The sequence below is a fragment of the Boleophthalmus pectinirostris genome, unplaced genomic scaffold (assembly GCF_026225935.1).
Source record: "Boleophthalmus pectinirostris isolate CB_2022bp ecotype Guang Dong unplaced genomic scaffold, ASM2622593v1 HiC_scaffold_8, whole genome shotgun sequence".
Lineage (NCBI taxonomy): Eukaryota > Metazoa > Chordata > Actinopteri > Gobiiformes > Gobiidae > Boleophthalmus > Boleophthalmus pectinirostris.
The window spans coordinates 26,887,548-26,912,362 of NW_026571515.1; the positions used below are offsets into that span (position 1 = coordinate 26,887,548).

At 36.6% G+C, this 24,815-nt stretch overlaps 1 protein-coding gene across 1 annotated transcript in view; it reads right to left on the reverse strand.

Moving 5' to 3' along the window:
* cpne5a (copine Va) overlaps nucleotides 1–24,815 on the reverse strand; it is a 115,862-nt gene that overhangs the window by 7,254 nt on the left and 83,793 nt on the right. Inside the window, exons 13-17 of the mRNA XM_055165912.1 lie at nucleotides 24,540–24,593; nucleotides 22,947–23,008; nucleotides 5,470–5,516; nucleotides 4,352–4,533; nucleotides 1,387–1,514 (exon numbers count right to left, since the gene is read on the reverse strand). Of these exons, the coding sequence (XP_055021887.1) occupies nucleotides 1,387–1,514; nucleotides 4,352–4,533; nucleotides 5,470–5,516; nucleotides 22,947–23,008; nucleotides 24,540–24,593 (473 nt within the window). The remainder of the gene's footprint in view (nucleotides 1–1,386; nucleotides 1,515–4,351; nucleotides 4,534–5,469; nucleotides 5,517–22,946; nucleotides 23,009–24,539; nucleotides 24,594–24,815) is intronic.

Below are 24,815 nucleotides of genomic sequence, written 5' to 3' on the forward strand. Positions count from 1 at the left end.
GAAAGTGAAACTGGCTGAGGAATCAGGCTAACACAGACCCCCATTGCAAAAAAATACAACAAGGGAACAGTTATAAAACAATTGCAAGGCATTTGAACATGAATTAGATCAAATTAAATAACACACTACAAGTAATACATATTTACATGAGCTGTTTATATCCAGAAAAAGTAACTATTCTATGAAAATGTTAAGAAATCCATAATGGAGTCACATGGCTGGTTTTACTCTTTTATTAGTAATATGTTGTAAGTTGCTCTATTTTATACTTAACATTTTTTCCAAAAAGCCAACCTCACTCATTGCAGCCTGGAGGCACAGCTGTAAAGAACTCTCCAGATTTTTATGAGGCAATAGATGGATTTTATAGGGGTTAAGATGTATTTATCATTTATGAGGATCGTTCGGCTGCATATCAAGCAGTGCGCTGTGTTTTTAAGTGTTTGTATAGAAAACCATTTGCTTCAAGTTTTATGTTCATAATAAAATCAAAGGCAATGTGGGGGTATTGAAAGTGTGAAGTCATCTAGCTAGGAGCCACAGTAGAGTTGCAACTTTCTATAAACATTACCATGGAGTGACTTGCGTTTGTGTTTTGTTTGGTGTTGGCTACAAACTGCTACTAAGTGGATTACATTGTTAGTCACTGGTGTTATAAAAGCAACACTATGCACAAGAAAACTGAGCAGCTTGTGACATGACATCCTGGCAGAATGTATTTACCAATGTATATCATACCAAACTACAGATCAATTGATATGGGTTTTGTATTCCAATAATGTGGAGGCGAATTGAAATCACTGTGAAACCAGTTAGCGCCTGTACAGTGTACTGCTCTACATAAGAAAAATTAAACTAGATGTTTTTCACTTAAGGCAGTCAGTCCAAATACAATCTCTGCCTATGTGGGAGCTTAAATGCTAATAGCTGATATGCTAAAAAGTGCAAATACCTGTCAATAAACAAAAAATGCATATGGACCTTAAACATTATTGGAAAGCTGCAAACTGTACTCATGAAGAAATGATAAAGGAAAAAAAAGTATTGCATAATTTAGTTACCTCAAAAGCTTATTCAGAATTTACTTTTTTTTTTTATTGTGAAAGTTAGCTGTAGTTTGCGAGCATCTAAACTCTCTCTTTTCCTATCTTCCTAACAGCTGCGATATTTTCAAGTAGCAAAGTGTAGCCTGGTCTAATGCTCTGAGCACTTGTCTGTCCAATTACAGCCCATGTTTATGTCAGATGCAGCTCTCGTTATCTCCGTGCCTCTCATAAGGAGCCATCTCACTCTGACAGCGTGAGGCTCGTCCACATTGTTTGCACACAGATAGATGTTCAAACAGGATAATGGTCATGTTTCCGGGCAGATATTTGTGTAAAGTACCTGGCAACATGGTTCACCACGGGTGCAAAGTTTGTGGGTCCATAGAGCTGCACCGTCTTCAGACTTTGATGGTATGCCTCCAGGATGCCCTCCATGCCATTACAGTATGGATTGTCCACATTTCCATTCTGAGGGACAGAAGTACCAAAAACAAATATACTCATGTTTCAAGTTTATGAAGCAGAAATACTGGTCACACTCAATAACACTTAAAACTTAATTCAGTGAACTAATAATAATAGTTTTAGTAGCTACTTAAATCATTCCCTAACTCCTTCAGTAGGTTTAGGGTACTGAACTACTCATAAACCAATAAGTAGTTACTAATCCAGAATCACCCATAACTACCTATTTGTTCATTACAAATTTCAGCTTTGTTCATGCTTTATTAAGGCTAGATAAGGCATATAATATTGTTGAAGAATAAATTGTAGTAGCTTGAGAGTTGAACAGAAGAGGAGTTCTAACAGGAGCTCTGAAGTTCTAACAAAAGGAGAAGTTTATTTAAGATATGAGATCAGTATGGGATGGGAACAAGTACCCTTAGACATGAACCCGTAGGATATTGTGATAGTGCGGTCCATCCTAATGTACAGTACAGTCTGGCTATGCTTTTGTTGTAGGGAGTATTATAGCTCTGATAACTCAGCCTGAGATAACAGGGAACTAAGTGGGCAGTGACAGCCCTCAGTACAGCACAGAAATGGAATTTCTCTAAAAAGATGTGTGCAAAATCCCTCAGTTGTTCAGGTAGAGTCCATGGCAAAAAGAGAAATTCAATTTGTGAATTGGACAAAAGTTTATTTGGTCGAATACGTTTCACAGCTCACCCAAGCTGCTTCTTCAGTTCTGGTCAAAATGCTGGTGGATACTTCCTTATATCTGCCTGAAAAACTTTCATCCAGTTGACAAATTGCATTTCTCCTTTTGCCACAATTTCTCTAAGAGTCATTATAGTGGGAGTGAAATACTTTGCATCATATCTTGTATAATGCTATTGGGAAACTGAAACATTTAGACCAATACCCTCTCTTTTTATTCCTGTGGTAATGCTACTTTTTGCATTGCAGGATAATGTAATAATTGCTGTAGTCCTCATTTATAACACATTTTTACCCTTAAACTGCTTTTACCCCTGCTGCCAAAATTATCCCTCTTTATATGATACCACAGAAAAGATTATGAAACTGCACTTTGAATGGGTGGATTTAACAGTTTCAAATTTCCTCTGGGATCACTCAATCACATCAAAGTTAAAATTTCCTCCTCTTTCACCCAACAAAACAACATGACCTGAAAATAAGAAACCAACTTTAATACACCCAGAAGAAAAAAATATGGTAAAATATGCGCTATTAAAGATAACTATGTATTTTTGGTTGGGTGGGTTTATAGGCTTTTGATTTCCTTGGAGATTGACAAAATATTTTTCTAATCTATTTCCAAATACCTGTTTCCTTTGGCATTAACAGTATCTCATATAAGTGAAAATCTAATTATGCTGTCATACAACTAAGTAATCTATATCTGATCTTAGCTGGGCCTTAGTAAACCAAAACATAACTCAAAGGTACACTGTGTAACTTTTCTGGTGGAGGCTCTGCCATCTGCTTGTCTCCAAGGTGATGCTATTACTTTGCATGGGATGTCCCGCAGTATGGCATTAAACAAATATATCTTGTATTTATTCAATTATAGGTGTTTTTATTTCTCAAAACTACCACAAATCATGCATTATTATTGTGAGCAGGCCCACTTCTCTACAGATCTGACCTGTAACTTGGCCTGGTAATGTGACTGCTTGTCTCCATGGAGATAGATAAATTAAATGCTATACTGTACAGCCCTCCAGGAAAAAACAATAACATTTACATCAAGTGTAGCCTTGACCAGAAAAGCTACACAGTTCACCTTTAACATCATTCATAGCATTGGTGACTTCTCTGTCAAACTGAGTATCAAAAGACTCCAAATAAAAGTGTTTTCACCCTTAAAAACCTCACAGCCAGAACTAAAGCGACTAAGCATGGAAAGTCTACTGAAACGTGAACAGAAGCATGCATGGTATCTGGACTACGAGCTGCTCATTACAGCCGCCCTATTCAGCGGTATGGGAACATTAGGCAGCCGTGAGGAGCCAAATTGATTTGAGAAACCTTCAGCCTGATTTGCACTATAAAAGTAAATGGTTCACAGTGAATCATGCATGCCGGAGGTGTAGCTGGATTCAATGGGAAATGCACAAATCCATAGAACATGAAAACATGTTTCGCAAACATGTATGTGAATGTTAACAGGGAAAAGTGGTGAGTGCAGCAGTGTTGATGAGTAAACATGACCATAAACCTTAAAAATGTTGCCCAAACAAAATTATTTTATGTTGTTCTTTTTGTGCTCTTTACATTGCAGTATAGGTTAATAATGGCTTCAGTTCTATATAATGGATTTGTGCTGCCGCTAACCAGCTTTATGTAATACCACAGAAAATATAATGAAACTGTATTCTAACTGGATTGATTTAACAATATTTTCACAAAATCAAGAAATCAATATGACCTGAAAATAAGACTTTTGAAGACATTTTAACAAATTGTAAATGGTCACATTTTTATACAGCGCTTTTCCACCTTCAAGGCACTCAAAGCGCTTTACATCAAGGGACCACTCCCATTCACACATACACTCACACATCAGTGTATACAGACACTGGGAATGAGGGGGGTTAATTGTCTTGCCCAAGGGCACAATGAAAACATTCATCTATTGGAGCTGGAATTGCTAACCTGGGGATTAGTGGTCAAACACCCTACCAACTGAGCAACTGTTTCCCAATAAACCCTCAAGATGACCCGTGGTGTGAGTGCTGTGTATACGAGAAAACATGATCATTAACACTCAAAAATGTTACATAGCTCAACACAGGCCCTAAAGGAGATGGTGAATAAGCATCTGGCATAACTCTCACCAGAGGGAACTCATGGGACACCCGGCCGTCAGGGGGTAGCTTGGCCCCAAAGCCCAGAGCGGGGAACATCTTGTCGCTGTCATAGTCCTGGATGATCTCCCCCACGGCCTTCAGAGCCATGGCGTACGCATTCATCTGGTATGGGTTCATGTAGTGCAGAGATGTAGACTGAGAGGGGTTTCCTGGAGAGACAGGAGGCAGCCAGGCAAAACCTTAGACTAGACTGACAGCTGCAGAGAACAGCGGACTACAGAAGATCAAGTATGTGCAGAAAGAAGGCTGAAGCTTAGAGCACTTTACAATATATATTTTAATTTTAAAAGATCAGGCTTAAAGGGCCCAAACTGAATGTGTGTGATCCATTTAAAGCAACACAGTCAGATGTTTTAACTTTAAAATAATGATTGTAAAGGACCTGCACTTGATTTGAATTACTTCTGATTAAGATTAATGCCCTTTATATCATTCAGTGTATTGTACATGCAGTGATGAGAAGAATATGTTGAAAGTGTAATTACAGAACACTGGAATTAAAATGTATTTTGTATTCCAATACATGAGTCAATCAGAGTACTGTATTTCTGTTGCCCTGTTTGTCATGCAATAACTTATGCATAATTTGAGGAAAAAATACATGCACACACTGACTAATCTCACTAATAATTTACAGTTCAAAGCTACAAAGAAGTAATTTTATTCTGAATACCACCAAATGAAAGAGTACCGTAACTGTACTGGAATACAGTACAGTTACTGAATATGTATTCTCAGTACATGTATTCAGTTACTTACACTGTGTAATAACTGAGAGCAGTTTTCACTCAGTCAGACAGTTGAGAACAAAAGCATAAATGGCAAGAACATAAAACTAAAAAATATAAATGCTGACACTAGGCTGAGTAAAACGATGTAGCTCATTTTGCAGAAAAGTGTTCATCTGTGGATAAGATCAAAACACCATGCACCAGAACAGCAGTGAAAGTCGCACCGAGCTGCTTAAAAAGAAGGAACGAGTCAAGACCAAACTATTTCACTCTTCTCTGATTTATGGAAACGCTGCACTTGTACATCAAAACTAAGGAGCATAGAGACAAGGTGATAGCTGTGGAAGCACTCACCATTTGATGCGGTGAAATCAATGGCCACCGTGAAGTGAATCTGCGTCCTGAAATGGAGAGGAGCAGAGGATGGAGTTATCAAAAGACAGGCACAAAATTCACAGCGGTGCAATTTAAAAAGAGGCTTCAGTTGGCTCAGTCTGCTCCACTATGTTAGATTTTTACAGCAATTTAGATTTCCAACAAAAGGAGTTTATTATGGCAATGGTTGTTTTTTCTGTGCATGTGTAATACCATATGTAATACATTTTTTAAATTATTATTATTATGATCAATTGTGTTAAAGCCCTATATTACACAAAATTGACTCTTGTGAGCTTTAATCCATGTTATGTTACGTAATCAAAAATATTCTTACTAGTCTGTCTACATCGCCAACGCTCAAATTGCTCTGTTCCACCTTATGATGTGATGTAGTTGTAGTTTTCATGTTAGCAGCTACCTTTTACCATTTGTTTTAGTAGAGAATGAGAATTCTAGGGTTGAAATTATCCAAAGGATTCTCATGAAGGTGTATGTCATGTATGTATTACCAAGTGACATCACAAGGAGGAACAGAGTGTTTTTAGTTTAAATATGCACAGTTTGCGTGTTAAACATGTGCGAATTAAACAAAACACAATTCCACGTATGTTTTTGATGAGAAACAACATTATAACAGATGTGAGAGAGATACAGTATATGCAGATACCATAATTGACAACTTGAGATAAAAATATAAGTACTTTTTGCTCTCAACGTCATGTATGTTGAATAATAGCAACTTCACACAGTATGATATAGAAGTATTAATTACACTACAGTATTATCATTGCGAGATAGAGCCAGAGCATAGCAGAAAGTCTGAGCTCTTTAAAGAGGTCAGTCTCATATATTTACTTTACACTTTCACAAGAATAACAGTTTTTTATGCACAAAAAACTTCCAAATGACTGTAATTTCCCAAATGATTATGATAAAAGTATAATGAGATTCTGCAGCTGGCTTAATGACTTGACTGCATCACGCTGTGGAAGGATACGACTATTAACAAGGCATCAGAGCAGCAACAAGAAAATTAGAGCAAATAGACACACGTAGTTGGTGAATTTCATTTTCTTTTCAAGTTTATGCAAAAATATAGTGCCTTCACGGATAATGTCGGAAAGGCTTTTGGCATTATTATTAGCCTGCCATCTACTGCACTTTTTATGGTCAATCTGGGGGAAATAACAACCTGAAAAAAAATCTCAAGAAATGTTTTATGCATGACTTTATGACTCTGGTCCAAACCCTTGATGAGAAGAAATAAACAGGATCTAACTGGTCTCTGTTGGATGGTGCAGTCCCAAGAAACAGCAGATCAAAGTGTAGCCTGTTTCATTGTGATTAACTCTGATTGCCTTCCAAGCTTCACCCCATTCAAAAAAAACTCCCGTGAGCCGCACACCAGATAATATCGGCTTCCTCCGGGGGGGCTGTGACCTCTCATCAATCAGTATTGAGTTAGAGAGCTCCCAGTTCACAAAAGGGGACTGGATACAATGGCCGCTGGACCTGATGTTTGAATGAGTGCTGATTTTCTGAGCAGTGAATATAGCGAGTTTTAACAGGTTTTAGCTGGTTTTAGCAGTAGCAGGACAGGTGGTGTGGAGTTGGAGATGTGGTGCAGTAAAGTGGAGACAGAGGAGATGGTCAGACAGAGGTGTCAGTCAAACTGGCCATTAGGTCATGAGAGCATTCAGCCCATTCAGAGCCAGAGTAGGCTTAAAGTATATGATCCAGGGTGCCCATATAATATGGCCATGCTGGTTAAACATTTTCATTTCATTTCATTTTTTAAAATTTTTGTTAGAGCAAAATATAACAAAACCACAGCAAAGATATGTACATGTACATATTTGGGACCTGGTTCTCAAAAAGAGTAGGATGAAGTTTAATAAACTTATAGTCTCCTACCCCAATTGTTTTAAATAATCACATGGTTGACACCTTTTTCTTACACCTCTGGAGTGCTTACCTGTCATATGTACTGCATAAATATACACTCGTACATACATATGTACATACATAATTACACATACATACTTACACATATGCACCTAAAATATCCAGTACATATATTCAATATGAATATATAACGCACATAAATACATATGCATAACATATATACAGTATGTATACACACACACATATATTTTTGTTTATGGTTGTACAAACTAATTATAATTATATAGAAAGCACAAAGTTTATCATTTGTGATCATACAAAATAGAAATTAGAATGAAAAATTTAAGGATTTTATGTTTCCGTTTATGGTTGTACAAACTAATATCACTGATGAAGAAAGACATTAATCACATATATTATATATTTCTACACATGTAGTAATGTAGTGTGTATTATGTATCAGGTTCTTCTTTCTAATTGTTTTTATTTTCTAAAAACACAACTGCAAAGAAATAAACTGAAATACATTTTGAAAATCCAGTAACTAATAACCTATTTCCACTTTCACAGACATATACTCTCTGAGAAAGTGAAGCATAGCTTGGATATTTTAAGGGTTTGAAAGAATGCGTCATGACACTTGAACATTTTTCTCTAGCTTTAGATGTGCATATTTAGATGTGCTTCATTTGCCTCTGCATTAACCATTTTTAAAAAAATATTTTCTTTACTAAACAGAAATATGTTTACTGCTCTTTTACTGCAAAAAGTCATACACTTATCTGATTCTTATGCTATAGTTAACAAACATGGAATAGTCTGTATATGTTCACACAAAAGAACTGCTCCTCATGGTGTAATCTTTTCTTAATCTGCAAAAGTACAATTGATACAAAATGTACAAGGTTTAGGTTTCATTTATCAAGTAGTTCACGAAAGGTCAGTGTGTTATTTCTTTAGAAGAACTCATCAAACAACCAGACACATAAGACATATTTTCCTCTCTAATCTTTCTCTCTTTCTCCAAAAACAACAGGATTTACTGCCTCCTCCTCTCCTTCACTTTGTCTTAGTCCTTTAGAATCTGAAGCATTTGTAAGTCATATTCTGGGCCCCTGTGTGATTGATGCTCTGCTGTTGTTTGGGCATCTGACGCACCTTCCTTCATTTCCTAAATTTGCCTCAAGTGTATAAATCTGAGCCTGGCTTCTCTTTTGCAACTCAAATCTGTAAAAATCTGTCAGAGCAGCGCATCTTTGGGGAGGTTTTATAATACCACCAATTCACTCTGCTCCTGTCTCCGAGTGCCAGCCCTGCCACAGGTTTGAGCATCACCTTGAAATACAGCCTCAGACTTGGTTGACTTTGCGGTTGCCATTCGTAAACACCATATGGCAGTGTTCTTTGTAAAGAGAAGTCCCGGTAGTCGTGGCAATCTGCTATCAGAGAATACTAAATGTAAACAAAGGAAGGAATGCAGTAATGGGAACCCATAGGTAAACAAATGGAGTTGGAAAGTGGCCAAAAACGTCAGTGAAGCGTGCATTGTTATAGTGATCACCTGCAGCACTCAAGGACAAAATTGAAGAGGCTGAGACTTTGTTTACACTGTTGTATCCTGTCCTGTTTTACTATTTAACCTTTGTTCTGGTTTACACTGAAATTATTTTAATCCTGTCCTACATCTTGGGACAGTATGTCATTTCAAATGGGTTTAGTAAAAGGATTAATCTATATTTTCTTTAGAACTCTCAAGTTGTTTTCTCCGTGCATTAGTATTATGTTTTTAGCTTTGAGTTAATAACTTGTATTTTTAGAGGATAATTTAAGATTTGAAGATAAATTATGTAACTTTTCTGGTTGCAACTGTGACATGAAGATGTTCCAAAGCATGGCATTAAGCTAATCTATCTCCATTGAGACAAGCAAGTGATGCCACCTGACCAAATTACAGGTCAGATCTGTGGAGAGGAGATCACACTTACAGTATAAGAATGCGTGTTTGTCAAGGAATTTCTTTAAGCAATGAACGACTGTAATTGGATTAATACATGATGAACAGGTTTAAGACTGTGGAAAATTCCAGGCAAATGAGGCAAGCACCACCAGAAGTTACAAAGTTACATGGTGCACTTTAAGGTATTTATCTATTAAACAATGGACATGATGTAAATTGTTTCATGACATGATTTATTGTACATTGAATAGACTACAACACATTTGACAAGAAGAGTTTCAGGGAGGAATAAAAAAACAATACAGTGCACGCTCCACATATCCTGTTCCTTATTTCTTTGTTTCTACAAGACCAGACTTACTGAGCCCAATACAAGTTAAAAAATAGCATTAGATGAACTTTTATGCACTGAAAGAATTTTTGTCTTAATGACCATCTCAAAAGCGGTGACACTGGGTGTCATGGCCATCGACTGTATAAAAGAAGTGAACTAAATGAGTGTGACGTCACCCATAGTGTTTAGCTCCACTTAAATGTAGAACCCAATGGTAATGTTTGCAGGAGCGAATTTGGAGCCAGGCTCCATATTTGGAAATCTGACCCAGAGTATCATAGCAACCACAAGAGCCAGTCATGATTGAGGTTGTTAATTGTGCCTGCCTTTCTCACCAGAGTGTCTGCCCTTCGAAGAGCAGTGGCGATCCTACACACATTGGTGCCCCCCGCACTGGACATCGAAGATCTTCAAAGGTCTTATAGCACTGTGGAAAATGAATATTGGTATTCTTAAAAATTAAGCAGTTGTGCAGGAAATTTAAAAAGAAATGCAAGACTGTATTGCTAATATACATGAACAGATAGAACCAACAATTCTCTGAGATACTATCAAAGCAGTCATGAGAGAGAACTTTCTATCAATCATATCCCATATCAACAAAATAAAAAGGCTAGCGCCATCTAAAGTAGCAACGACTGAGGAACTTAGAAAAGCAACAGCACACAGATACAAGGGAGACCTTGGCAGAAGGTATAAAAGATGTGAGGACACAACTGACTGAGTTGGCAGCTCAGAAGATTGAAAAGATTGACAAAACAAACATTTTATGAATCAAGCCCTAAAGCTACTAAAATGTTGGCAAAACATCTAAGAGCTAAGAGCACTTCAAATACAGAATGCAGTTAATAAGATTAGAGACCCAATTAATAAGGAGATAAATTATGAAACAGAAAAAATGTTTTTCAAAATGATTATGCTATACGTAATGATATACAACCAGTCAGGGCCTGTAAAAGAAAAAAAAATTGAAGATTACTTGGCTAAATTGGACCCTCTATAGAAAAAAACTCAAAATGATTCCTTAAGTAAACTGATTACAACAGAAGAATTGAATCAGGCTACTAGAAGATAAAAAAATGGCAAAAGCCCAGGGAATGATGGGTAGCTTAATGAATGGTAAAAGGTTGATTTCAAAGAAGACCTAGTGCCTAGTTGGACTCTTTCAACTGGTCACTTAAATATAAAAAAATTCCACCATCTTAGAAAGAAAATACCAAAAAATAAGCAGTACTGTGAGTCCCACTATCCCATCTATATTTTAAACATTGACTATAAACTATTTACCTCTATTATAACTAGACACCTGGAGCTTTTATATTATATAGTATATATGGAATATATATACAGACTTTGTACCACAACCATTGGCCAGAATTCAAATAAATAGTGACTTAACAGATGCTTTTGAATTATTTAGAGGAATTAGGCAAGGTTGTTGCTTAAGTCCTGTCCTACTTGCATCGTTTATTGATTATTATAAACTTGTGAGTAGATTTATTTGGAAGGGAACAAAATCAAGGGTAAAATTCAAAACACTTCAGCTAGAGAAAAAATGAGGAGGGCTTGCTTTTCCTAATTTTAAAGATTATTTTCTAGCTGCCCATTGGAAATATGTTGTTTACTGGTGTTCACCAGAATATGACTCAAAATGGGAACACACTGAGTTATGTTATTGTACATGTCAACCGCAAACAAGACTGTGTGACAAATTTGGTACAGAGTCAAAACAGGTGAACCCTTTTATTGAATCAACTCTCAAGGTCTGGTGGGATTTGGTGGATGAATGCTAAATCGATGGAGACTGTAAATTATTGGTATGGCCAGCTTACTCTCCAAAAGTCAGAGATGGACAGCTGGAAAGTATATTTATAAAATGGGTCAACAAAGGGAATTACAGCCATGTGCACATTAACAGATGGACAATTCTTTTGAAATCATTCTGAATTGTTTATGTATTTCCAAATCCAAACACAGAAATTAAAAATCATTTTACACAAGAAGGCAGTGGATTATTGTAGTGTATTGTAATTATTGCAGTGAAATTGTATCTAGATTGTATAAATACTTGCAAAATGTTAACTGGAATGACACCTTGTATATCAAGCAAAAGTGGGAAACAGAGTTACAACTGGAATTGTCAGACGATTGGCACTCTGTATGTCTCTTACAGCACACTTCCACTTGTTCAAGACAAGAAGAGAATTTGGTTGGAAAAACCTGGTGAGGTATTTTATTACTCCACACATCAAAAGTAAGCAATTGAAAACTCCTCAACAGTGCTGAAGACAGTGTGGTGATTGGAGTGTCAATCATTCTCATGTGTTTTGGAAGTGTATTAAAATTAAATCTTTTTGGGAACATATTGAAACTGAAATGGAAGAGATATTTGGCTATGAAACAGATCATGACCCACAGGTTATGTACTTGGGCTTATTGAATAAAAACAATATTCAAACCGAGGACTTCTATTTGTATAAACTGATGCTGATGGCACCAAGAAAGGTATAACAAGAAACTGGCTGAAGAGTGATCCTTTGAAATTGAAACAATGGATAGATATAATGGAGGACATTTATACATTTAATGTATAACCATTTTTGTTTTTTGTTTTTTTTGTTTTTTTGTAGAACACCACAGACTGTGTATTCGTTCTTATATAATTGTTAAACCTTGAAAAAGCACAAATAAAAAGTAAAAAAAAAAAAAAAAAAAAAAAGAAGAAGAAAAAGAAAAAAAGAAAAAATAATTTTGTCCAAGATTGTCCCTGCTGGGCTTCTGTAGATGCAAAAAGTGCAGCACAAAGCCACTAAACCATCAGCAGCCTTTTGGACTTTCAAACATAAATATTTTAGAGCGTGTGTCTGCCCAAATCTGTCTTCTCTGAGAAAAACTAAAGTGCTGAAAGGTCACATATACCTGTGGTTCTTGGATATACAGATATTTTTTTATGAAACCAGCTCAAAAGTTATACACTGATTTAATGTGAAATGTTTTGCAAGATGAGAGTATCACAAAACAGTTCATACTAAAGTACTTTATAATACAATCCTGTAAGTTTTCTAGCTACCTTCAGACATGGTCTCTTAGTTCTAAGAAATGTATAGTCAAAAGTAGAGGACCACACATTATGAGTTCCAACCACAACATGCTCCTAAATCAAAGAAGGCTAAAAGAACTGGCTCTGGCTTTCTCCCATCTCAGTACAGCATGATATTTTGGGGATTGAACTATTAAAGCTTAATAAGACTCAACACAATAGCGAGGGGCTACACATGCCATTACACGCCTGATCGCACCAAAGATTTGATTCAAAAAGAAACATTTTTCAGCACATGATGAATAGAATATCAATCTTTTATTAGCCCATACCAGTGAAAAAAGCGCTGCATGGCTTTTGGACTTTAATTACCTCAATTTTACAATATCTTTAGCCCCCGAATTGAAAGTTAATGAAAGTTAATGAGAAACCAATTCAGTGTGAAACCTGTTAGGATGTGCTACAGTGTCAGGCGAAATTGCTTTTTTACCCTCCAATACAAAAAGGCGCCATATAAGAAAACCTGGTAATAAGAAAGCAACATGCAATCAAGCCAGGCTGGAGATTTCAATTTGGAACAAGAAAAATAAAAATGCACACATGGTTCATTGCAGTTGGTCAGTGTTCAGTTTTAGCTAAAAAGGAAATATTATAGAGCGTTTTAGGCAAAAATTCAGAGTTCAGATGGCAATTCAAAGCTGGACTCATGAATAACACTGATGGCCTTCTGAACCTCTGCAATGAATGGAAATGTGTGGCCTGGTCCAGTCCCTCTGAATAAATCAAGCAGGACAAAAGAACTCATTTAGCAGCACTTGTACAATCAATGAAGACTAGAAGCTTTTACCAGGCCTTACTGTAGGCTACAAGGAGTCATAGGTAATTTATTTTTTATTGGGTCAGACAACTTTACCCTGACTATGAAATGAGAAAGATATAGTAACAAGAAATCAGAAGTTAAGTTCAGTGTGATATGAAATAGCTACTAGAAATGTGTGGCTTTGACTTTTGTTGTTTTTTTTGTTGTTGTTGTTTTTTTGCACCTTAGCACCAATCAGCTAGCCAGGCTGGCGCCACCTAGTGCCCCCGCTCAATTAAATTTCTCTCCAGCGACTAGGTCAGGAATCAGAATACGCTAAATGGTTTGCAAAAACTCTGTGCAAGTTCAGGCACCAGCCAATCAGCAAAGAACCATACATTCTGTGTTGGTAACGATTCCCGAGATCGAGGATTTAAAGCTGGAACAAAGAGAATGTTTGGTGAATTTTATCAAGGGGAAAGACGTTATTGTCCTTCTTCCTACGGGATTTGGGAAAAGCTTAATATACCAGTTAGCCCCGTTAGCGCTGCATTACATACGTCACTACCAAATAGCAGCGATTGGTTAAATGAAAAAAAGTACCTGCCTACCGTTGAGCCAACAAATTCTAAAACTGCAACGTCGGACTGTTTCTACGAAGTGAAAACGGCTGATGAATCATACTACCAATCAGCACTTCAATACTTATTTGACTCAATAACTTAATGAATATTTTTGGACCCTTTCTTCTCAACTAGAACAAGTATCAATACAGAAATAATCTAAACAGAAATAATATAAAGTTCATTCATTATTTCATCAATAGTGTTAAAATCTTGGTCTATATCAGAATGAGTATAAGAACACATGCTGAAATATGCTTGCATGTAATATCCATGGAGCTGGATGGATTATATTTGAAATTCTAACTACGATTTTATATTAGATGGCTTCCCTGATGTAAATTAATGTAACTTAATTTTTTATGTAATTTATCAGAGCTCGGACAGGTAGGCCTATCAAATACACTGCCTTGACCCTGTGGTAAAATGTACTTCCTGATTGATTACTGTATATTTCCGGGATTATCTTCATATATTTACCACCACATGTGTTATTTTAAACCTCCAACACATATAAAGCTAATTGGTCTCCCGCCCCCTTCCATAAGTTTGCTCGTCCCACCGGGAGCGTGGCCTTTCTTCTAATGAGCTATAGTTTGAGGATTTCTCCTTTTTTCATGATATAAGGCCGGTGGGTTACTTTTGTTCAGTGGGTGCAGGATTCCTCTGAGGCACAAACTCTTATTAAGGCTGTACAAATAAACCTGACCCATCTTAACGGCTGGCCACAGGAGACAGCAAATATCCAGCAATGCAAGAACTGCTGTTTCAGATGTGCTAAATCTCCCAAACAACATATTGGATTTCATTGCTTTTGGTTTATTTTTAATCTCCTTTTCGTATTCTGTGTTTTATACTTTGAACGTAAGCATGAGTAATTTTGTTTCCACTCATCCTTCTTTTCTCTATCCCTGTATGCGTAAACCATTTTGCTGTTAATGCAATACCATGCCTGTAAATTTGGTTATTTATTATGATTGTGCCATCCGATGTGGGCGAGGTAATATGTATGCATTACTTTGACAAATCCGTCTGGTTAGCACAGCTGCAGCATTGTCAATGATGCTAGCGGTGCAGAAAGTCCTACAGTTTCTATACATTTATTAAACAAACTCCAACAGCTATATATAAGATGGTGAAGGTATACAGACAGAGCATATGGCCCATGTAGCTTTAATTGGACACTTACAGTGAATGTCAATACTGTAATTATTTACAGAAGTTTCTGAATACTCTGATACACTGACTCAAACATATAAGTCGTCTCAGTACTATAGATTCGATTCAAGTTGTGTTTAAACTGATCCTTTTCGTAAGTCCTCTCTCTATAACTGTTTGTAATGAGGAATTAGCTTGTAACTTGAAAAGTACCTCTTCGTGACATCAGAAGGTGGAACAGAGCATTTTGTGCTTTGGAGATGTAGACAGACAATAATAAAGAGTTACTCAAACATATGTGAATGAAACAAAACTCACGAGTGGCAATTTTGTGTAATATACGACTTTTAACATTACTAAATGTCAGTCTTTATTAAAATGTTCATTGTTCATCCAAATCAAATGTTCTAAAGTTCTATGATTCGGTCGACTTGTACACGGCTAAGTTCATGTACAAATTCAAACATAATGAAATTCCTCTTTCTTTGCAGGCAATGTTCACTCAGAGAGAAAGTAAATATAATTTAAGGGGCATATGTATATTCAACAGGACACATGTAAGAACGACTCTCAGGAACACTGTTTATCAAGAAAACAAGTTCAATTATGGAACAATTGCTGCAGTGCGCTAAAACAAGCAACTTCTCTTCTTCAATTCAAAATAAATTTTAAGAGTATAGCAATGGAAAAATATTAGAAAGAATAATGACAATAAAGAGATTTTTGTTATAATTAGAATAACTGTTGATTTTTTAAATATGTTGTACTAAAATGTTGAGATGAATGTCTATTAATGTGCTGTAGTTGGAGATAAGAGTAGGCACAGCAAGCTTTAGCTTCTGCCTACACCTGGTCAGTGACTTACCTAGTATTTGATTTGATTGTTCTACATACTGAATATGTTTTATTTTGACATCAGATTGAATATAATGCATATAGACTGCAATGAGTTAAACACTGGCCAAATAAACACATGAATGAATGAATGAATGAATAAATGACTGACTGGATGGTGAAGATAAGGTATAAAGATACGGCATATGGCCCATGAAGCGTTAATGGAATACTTACAGTGAATAGCAATAATGTAATTAATTAAATGTTTGAATACACTGACTCCAACATATTAGTATAAGCTTCAATAGTATAGTTTCAGTGTCGATTCAAGTTCTGTTTGAATTGATCCTTTTCATATGTCCTCTTTCTGTAACTGCTTGTAATGAGGGACCCAGACTTAATGAAACTCAGGGACAGTGAGCAGATGGTGACTTGATTAAGAAACATTTTGCAACAATGACAAGTCGTGGTACATTCATCTTTTAGACATCCGCTAGACAACTTAACTGATCACAAGAATATCTATGAAATATGGTCTTTATTTCATTAGTTTTGGTTGGGGAAGCAAGCATATTTATTGGTACACACTGTATCTCAATTTTCCCCATGTAGTTTGAAGTAATAGCAAACTAATTTCAAAACAACTCAACTATTGTGTTTAATGTTGCGACCAATCCCATAGCTGTACAATATTTACAGTAATAAATCACTCCCAATTACATTCAGCATACTCCACTGGGTCAGAAAAATGTTTAGACCAAATGTGATACAAGCTGTATTGCTCTTAATGTACCAGAATGGGCTTTAAATGCCGTAGAGAGCTCCAAAGCAAATGTTGGAGCACATTTTACCATTTTAAAATATCTCTCTCCTGAAGTCATTTTATTATAATGATTCCTGACATGCTCCTCTCAAAAACTTTCAAAGCAAGAACACACTTTTAACAATTTTGAATAAAAGCACTGATCTTGAAACTTTTAAAGGGCTATTTTAATTAATTTGGTGTGCTAACCTACTGGGGTTGTCCACTTTTCAATTTTGCTAATCGAAAAATAAAAATAAAACCTGCAGCTGTAATTTGGAAATTATTGTGAAAATAACAATGATTCATCATATAAAACTTTACTTTCTTTCATAACTTTGTATCAATGGGGAGGCTCTCAAATGCTTTTATCATAGTTCTCTGTGTGATCTTGTACATTTTAGTTTGACATGTTCTCCATAGCAACGTCCAGGGAAACTCTTTGTTCTTTAAGCTCTTCAGGAGACAAGCTACTACACTTTTCTGTGAAACACCTCTGTAGAATAATGATGGGACTACCTGTTTTATCATCCAGCTTCCGTGTACTACAAGTTGAAACCTGGAGGGATGTCACATTGACCAAACTACAGTGAAATACAGATTCAGACTTTTATTCACACTGTATAATAGATCACCTCTTAGTTTTATGGACTCAGACATAGTGAATGATAAAGTAAAGGTAGTAAAGATAAAGATAATTCTACATAAACAGCTGTAAGGTAGTTCCAGAGTCATTATGCAACACAAAATTATAATAACTTAATAGTTCCGACAACAACTCATACCTCATTTTGTCCACAAACTATAAAGAATGCCATGGAAAGGAAAGAAATGTCACAACAAACATTACTTTCTGGGATTTGAGCAAAAATAGAAAACACAAGAGAACATGATTGATGAGTGATAACTGCAGATATGACTAAAAAAGTAAAAAGAACACTAATCATTTTACCCAATACAAAATCCCTCTCTAAAGTCTGAACTCTGCTACAAAGCACATGCTTTTGCTGCCACAAGCTTGGCTATGAACCTATTCGTTTAAAAAGACCCAAGTATATCACTGACAATTTAAAGGTTTCATATTATTCTGTTTTCTGATCTGTTATAATGCTGTTTCTTCATCACAAACATACCTGAAATTGTGTTTTGTGTTTAACACGTTTAACACATGTTTAACACACAAACCCTGCATATTTAGGCTGAGTTCTTCTATTAAACAGGAAACTCTGTTCCATTTTCTTATATCATGGTGGTAATACTGGAACCCCTACACCTTCACAAGAATCATTTACATAATTTCAGCCCTGGAATTACCTCTACTGAAATAGAGGTAAAAGAAGCTGTTAACTTGAAAACTACCCCTACGTGACATCACAAGGTGGTAACGATCATTTTGAGCTTTAGAGATGTAGACAAACTTATAACAAATGGTTACTCAAACAAGCATGAAGGAATCAAAACACAACTCCAAGTAGGCTATGTTTTTGAAGAGGTAACCTTGTAACATGGTTTAAATCTCACAAGAGACAATTTTGTGTAATACTAGTATAGGACCTTTGATATTACTGAATGTCTCTATTCAAATCTGATTCATCTCAATCTTTTCAATTAAAATACCAGTTATTGCACAGCCCTAACTGAAGGTATACTTTCAACAGAATTGCTCAAAAAATAACCTACATTCTTTAAAGTGGGCCAAAAAAACAGTGTAGAGCAGTCACCACAAGTCAAATGTATCGTAACTGTCAGCGCTTTTAATGAATCTAATGAGGATACACAAGTTTGTAAAGTGTTTATCTGGGTTTGAATATTAAAACCAGGACAAAATAAATGAATAATTCAAACCCACCCTTGTATTCTTATAAACAAGAACAAACTAGGTGAATTTTTACTTTTTGCTGAAGGTTGTTGTCAGTCCATGGAGCTCCATAATTCTTGTCAAATGAGACCCAATGGGAGCTAGAAGAGTATAGTAAAATACATACTGTACATTAGGGTAGTAGGGTCCATTTGTGAGTCCATTTGAGCTGTGGGACAGAACTGGGACAGGGTCTAAACCAGGGCAGCCTCTGATCCACTGAAAAACATGTCTGTAAGTGGCAGGTTGTCCGCCCTTCTTTAAGCCCTCACATCTTCTCCATATTTCATCACGCTCATTCATATTCACACACACTCGACTCATGGACCCCGATTAAAGAAAAAGACTTCAGGGAGACGTTTTAGAAAGAAAAGAGTCAACAAGAATAAAGTGAGTCTAATGCTGTGGACAAGTGCTGGTATGATGAGTCAGAGCTGGTTTCAATCTTACTGTATTAAAACTTGAATGACTCATTTTCTAACCGTGTTTCTGTTGATTAGTTGCAGAGATAGCATGGCTCTCTTGACTATACTCTCATTAAAGTAGAAAGGGAACTGTGCATATCTGAAATTGAACCACAAATAGCTTGCTGCTGAGAGTTCTTAGCCAGTGTCTTAACATTTTGGGCAATCTGAAAGAAATGGAAAGCTATACCCACAGGTTACACGTATATACAAGAGTACTCAAATTGTTTATTTTTCTATATATGTAAAAACAGCTCAGCCCAACAGCCCAGACTTTTTTAAAGCTGTTAAATGTGCCCATATTGTGCCATTTTCTGATGTATGTTATAGTGTTGTTTCCTTGTCAAAAACACACCTGGAGTTGTTTCATTCACACATGTTTAATGCACAAACCCTGCACATTTAGGTTGAGTTCTTCTCTTGAACAGAAAGCACTCTGTTCCACCATGCGATGTCATGATGTAATACAGGATGCACTCTGCTATGTTTTTAAACTCCAAACTCCTTCACTAGAATCATTTAGATAATTTCAGCCCTGGAACTGCTGAACTAAAGGTAAAAGGTACCTGTTAACTTGAAAACTATTACTCCATGAAGATAGACAGTCTAATAATAAAGGCTTATTCAAGCATGTGTGAATAAAACAAAACACAACTCCAAGTATGTTTTTAGAAAATCACAAAATTCTAACATTGCTTAAAGAGCTCACAAGAGTCAGTTTAGCATAAAATAGGACCTTCACAAAGTGCTCTACAGAGCTATTTCCACTAGCCCTACTTGGACCTACTTAGCCTGATTTGTGTTTCCATCTTACATCGTATCCATGAAAACTGACCACAACAAATATATTGGACTTGCATCTCAAACCAGCATGACTTCCTGGCCTGTGCCCTGGGCATGTTTACTATCATGACTGTCAACTCTGTCACTGACACAAACCATTGCTGAAGTTCAAGTAGAGCCTTATTTGGGACAGTACTGACCGGACCCACAGAGAGAGGGGAGGGAGGTGGTCTCCTCTCCTGACCAATCAACAGTCCAACATCACATTACATCCCCATCTGGTCCACTATCACAGCAGTGTGACAATATTTCCCTCAGGCCATCGGACTATTGAACTACTAATGGACAATCTCAGCACTCTCCCCCCTCTGCCTCACCTCATTCTAAACCCAAACACCAAAGACAGTCACTGTTTATAAAGCCACTGCTGCAGCCATATTTACACTGCTCACTGCTCACACTGTTACTCTTGGTCTGCATTAATCTGTTCATAAAAATGTAAGGTTTAACATTGAGATACACATTTTTCAATTATTATTATTATTATTTATTTATTTATTTTTGTCTTAAAGGAACTGTTGACATCACAAAAATATTGTTGCCAATGTGTTGTTTTAAAGAGGGGGTATTAAATACTAATATATTTAGATCACCATGTTACCTTTTATTGTTTTGAAAATGCTAAATTCTCAGAAAACAGCTCTCCATGCTAAGTCACACCCGCTTGAGAGCACTATGATATTACTATGAGTCGTTGTGTGTCCTGCTAATGAAGCTGCTGCACATTGCATTATGTTTGTGCAGCTGAAGTGTGTTGTTTTGTATCAGGCTTTTATGGGAGCATGGATGACATGGACTTGTGGGCTGAGAATTCCACTTACAGCTAATTATAAGAACAGTTTGAAGGAGAGATCACTAAATTACTCAAACATCAATAACATCTAAAACCAGGCATGTTTTTTGATGAGGGAACAATCTTATAACGTAGAAAGCTCCAAAAAGTCGATTTTGTATAATACCCTCCCTTTAAGATGTATATGTGTGTGTGTGTGTGTTTTAATCCGTAACCAACACAATAAATGAGCACGGAAGCCATGGCATAACTCCTGGTTCATTTTCATCTCTTATAATACATTTCATACAGAGCTATTCACACAGAGGATCAAATATAACAACTGCATATTCGATGGTCACACATGGCACATCTCATCAGGAGGCGCTTTAATCACATCTTTCTAAATTGGATGAAAATAAATCTCACTAAAACAGAATTTCAAAGAGAATTGTCAGTTTTGATAAGCCATATCTTTGAATACACCAATAAGTTGTCGCTGGCATGTTTAGTCAGATGGTTGGACAACAGTGCAAAGAAATCTCCAGAGTGGGACATTCATGAAAACCCTCTTTAATGATAATCAGAAGTGCCAACAAAAACATCAGAGCTCCTGCCAAGCTCACAGCAGCACACACACTAATGGGCACACTGGCCATGGTATTTCTCTTCATTTACTTCTGCATCGGATGATCCCAAATAGGTTGTGTTCATGATTTCAAAATAAGGTGGAGGGCAGAATTCTATATCCAAATAAAACAAAGACTGGCAGTTTTTGATATCTCCTCTGCCCACAAAAAGATAGTTCTAACATATAAGATTTTTCAAAATCAACAAACGGTCATTATGATTAAAAATAGGCTAATACCATCAATCTGAAATTATCACAGAAAACAGTCTTGAACACAACCCACTGAAATTAAATAATTATAATACAAATCTATATACTGTGATATGTTATAATTATAGTTAAGGAAATTGTAACAGCTTGATAAATGTAGCAATGCATATTTAAATCATAAAAGTGTTAAATAAATCAATCACATAATATAAGCAAACTACATTTTCATTGCACACATTTGCAGTAGCTGTCAAATTGCAAAATGTGACCAAGAAACTAATTTAGCAACTACTAATTAGGCCTGCTAGCATGTAATGTATATGTAGTGGCATTCAGAGAGAAAACAACAAATCCGACTAAGATACACTTCAGCTCACTGCAGCTCTATCAGTTATATGGTGAATTTGATAAACCATTACACTAAATAGTTTATGTCATCTCTAAAATGTGTTTTGTCCTCTGGTTTTGCTTGCATGGAGATAACGTTCCAGTGTACTGTCTAATAAAATATTTTCCATCACAGTCTGCTTTATGAGGCCTACACCAAATGTTGACTTTTTAAGTTGAAACATGTAAATGACTTTAACTGGATGTTGATCATAGGCTGTATATATAAATGGACGTAGCTAACATTCCAAATAGGAAGTGTTCACATTTGGCTATGGTGTTTTGTGGGGCAGTGGCAGCAACGTCCATAGAAAGGAACATGTAGGTGTGGAGTTGCAGCCAAGAGTGGTGTGATTGCGATGTGCTTTACTGCTTCATTGACATAGAGTTCATACACAATTTTCATATGACTAGAAGAACATTTGTGTACATTTGTGAGCGCCTACTTATCCCACTCTCATGGGAGGAAACACATCTTTGGCAGCTTATTTCAGTGAGCAAATGTTGGGATCAGTGCTTGTTACCGTGTTGTTCTGACATGTAGGTGGGATCAATGCTATGTGGCAGTGTCAAAAGATTGGATATGTATCGGTTTTAGGACCACATATCCAAGTGGCCCGGGTCGCATTTGAAAAAATCGGATCTGTATCGTTCAGACTGTGTTTAAAAGATCAGATACAGGTCGCACAGGGGCAAAAAAATCAGATTTGGGTCATTTCAGGTTGCAGTCTGAAAGTAGCCTTAGTCTACTTTATATAGTCTATGGTGTTGATGTTGTTAAGGGCATAAAGGTTTAGTCATTTACAACCAAAGCAAACAGACAGTTCACTCACCCTCCTTTGATATAATCGAGGAAAGTGTGATCCGACTCCACGTTGAATGACAACAAGGACACCTAAGGGGAGAGAGCCCAAACAAATCATCTTTAGCTTTGTAATTAAGCCATGCCAGTGCTTCCAAATTACCAACTGACCTCAGCACTAACCGCACACTAAATAACTTATCTTTGCGCAGGCTGCATATTAGCATTAGCATCACAGAGGAGCCATCAGCAGAGGACCAAGCTCAAGTCTGGGAGCTTTGATGGATAACTGGCCTCAGATTTTAATTACACTGCCACTAGGATCCACAGGAGCAGCCAAAGCAGTGTGCAAGATGGGCTAATGTGTGTAGTTTATAAATATTGTCACGTCAACTCGCTGATGGCTCCCTAATAGCTGTCTTTAAGATGGACTTCGCCCCATTTAATAGAACGCAAATGTTTTACAAATTTACTTATGGAGTTTTGGTATAGGTGGACAGAGAATAGTGTGTGCGTCACTGTGGGAAACTTTGAGAAGCATTAGAGCAGTTAGATTTATTAGACTCATGCATCACGGCAGACAGGGATTGTCAAGAGAGCTGCTCTGTGGAACTTTTCTAGTAAGAAGGTCTGCCACCTGCTTGTCTCCATGGCGATGTTAAAGCTTGCCTGGAATGTTCTGTGGTATGGCATTAAACTAATCTATCTTCATGGCTATTAATAAATACACCGCAAATCAGAGTGACTCTGCCATCTTTTTTTCTACTCCACAAACTAATCTATCGTGCATGTATTGAATTACAGGTGCTGTCTGTTGCTCAAAAAATCCCTGAAAAACATACATTCTTACTGAGAGTGGGATTGCCTGTCCTGCTGATGTCCATCAAAATTGAAAAGTTGAAAAGTTTGTTTGGAACATTCCAAGCAAAGCAATCATATCTCCAGAGCAGGTGGCAGACCATCCAACAAAAAAGATACAGTATATTAGGATATTTCCAATTCATGTCAATAGCATTACTTGTCACCATCTAATCATCTGCTCAATTATATAACTTTATCATAAATTGTTCTCTAACACTTACTACGTAACATATTACACTATTTTCTGATCTGTGCTATAATGTTTCATCAAAAACATACCTGGAGTGTTCTCTTTCAATCACATATGTTTAACACTCCATCCTTGCATATTTAGGCTGAGTTCTTCTCAAACTGAAAACACCTTGTCATGTCATGCCATAATACTTGAAGTGCTCCACTGTATTTTAAACTCTGTAAACCTTCACTAGAATCTGGATGATTTGAGACCTGGAATTGCCATTCTCTACGGAACAAAAGGTAAAAAGTACCTGATAATTTTAAAACTACCACTTCATGACATCACAAGGTGAAACAGAGCATTTTGATCTTTGAAGATGTAAACAAGTGTGAATGAAACAATTACAATTCGGGGTATGTTTTTGATGAGGTGTTTCTAATCCTCCTGTAATCACTTACATCTGTATATTCACTTTCCATGCTCTGTAAATGTCACTCTGATATCTCTATACAAAACATGTTCCACAAAAATGACTTCACACAATGTTATTATTACATCTCCTGTTGGCTATAATCACATTCTTACCGTTCCTGAGTTTATGTATCTCTTCTTCTTGAGTTTCTTCTTGGCGTTCACCACCTACAATAGAAATACAGATGAAAAATATTTACTTTTTTCTGCCTTTTGCACCCCACAGGCAAGTAATAAGCACATGTTTATCCTCCCACCTGTGTGTAAGTGTAATGGGGCACACAGCCTGAATCCAATAAGAACAGTATAGTAGGTGTGCATGAGATAGCATTGATCAGGCCTGGAAGCGTAACCAGGATTATATAAAGTAATATCTATTCACTTGGAGGC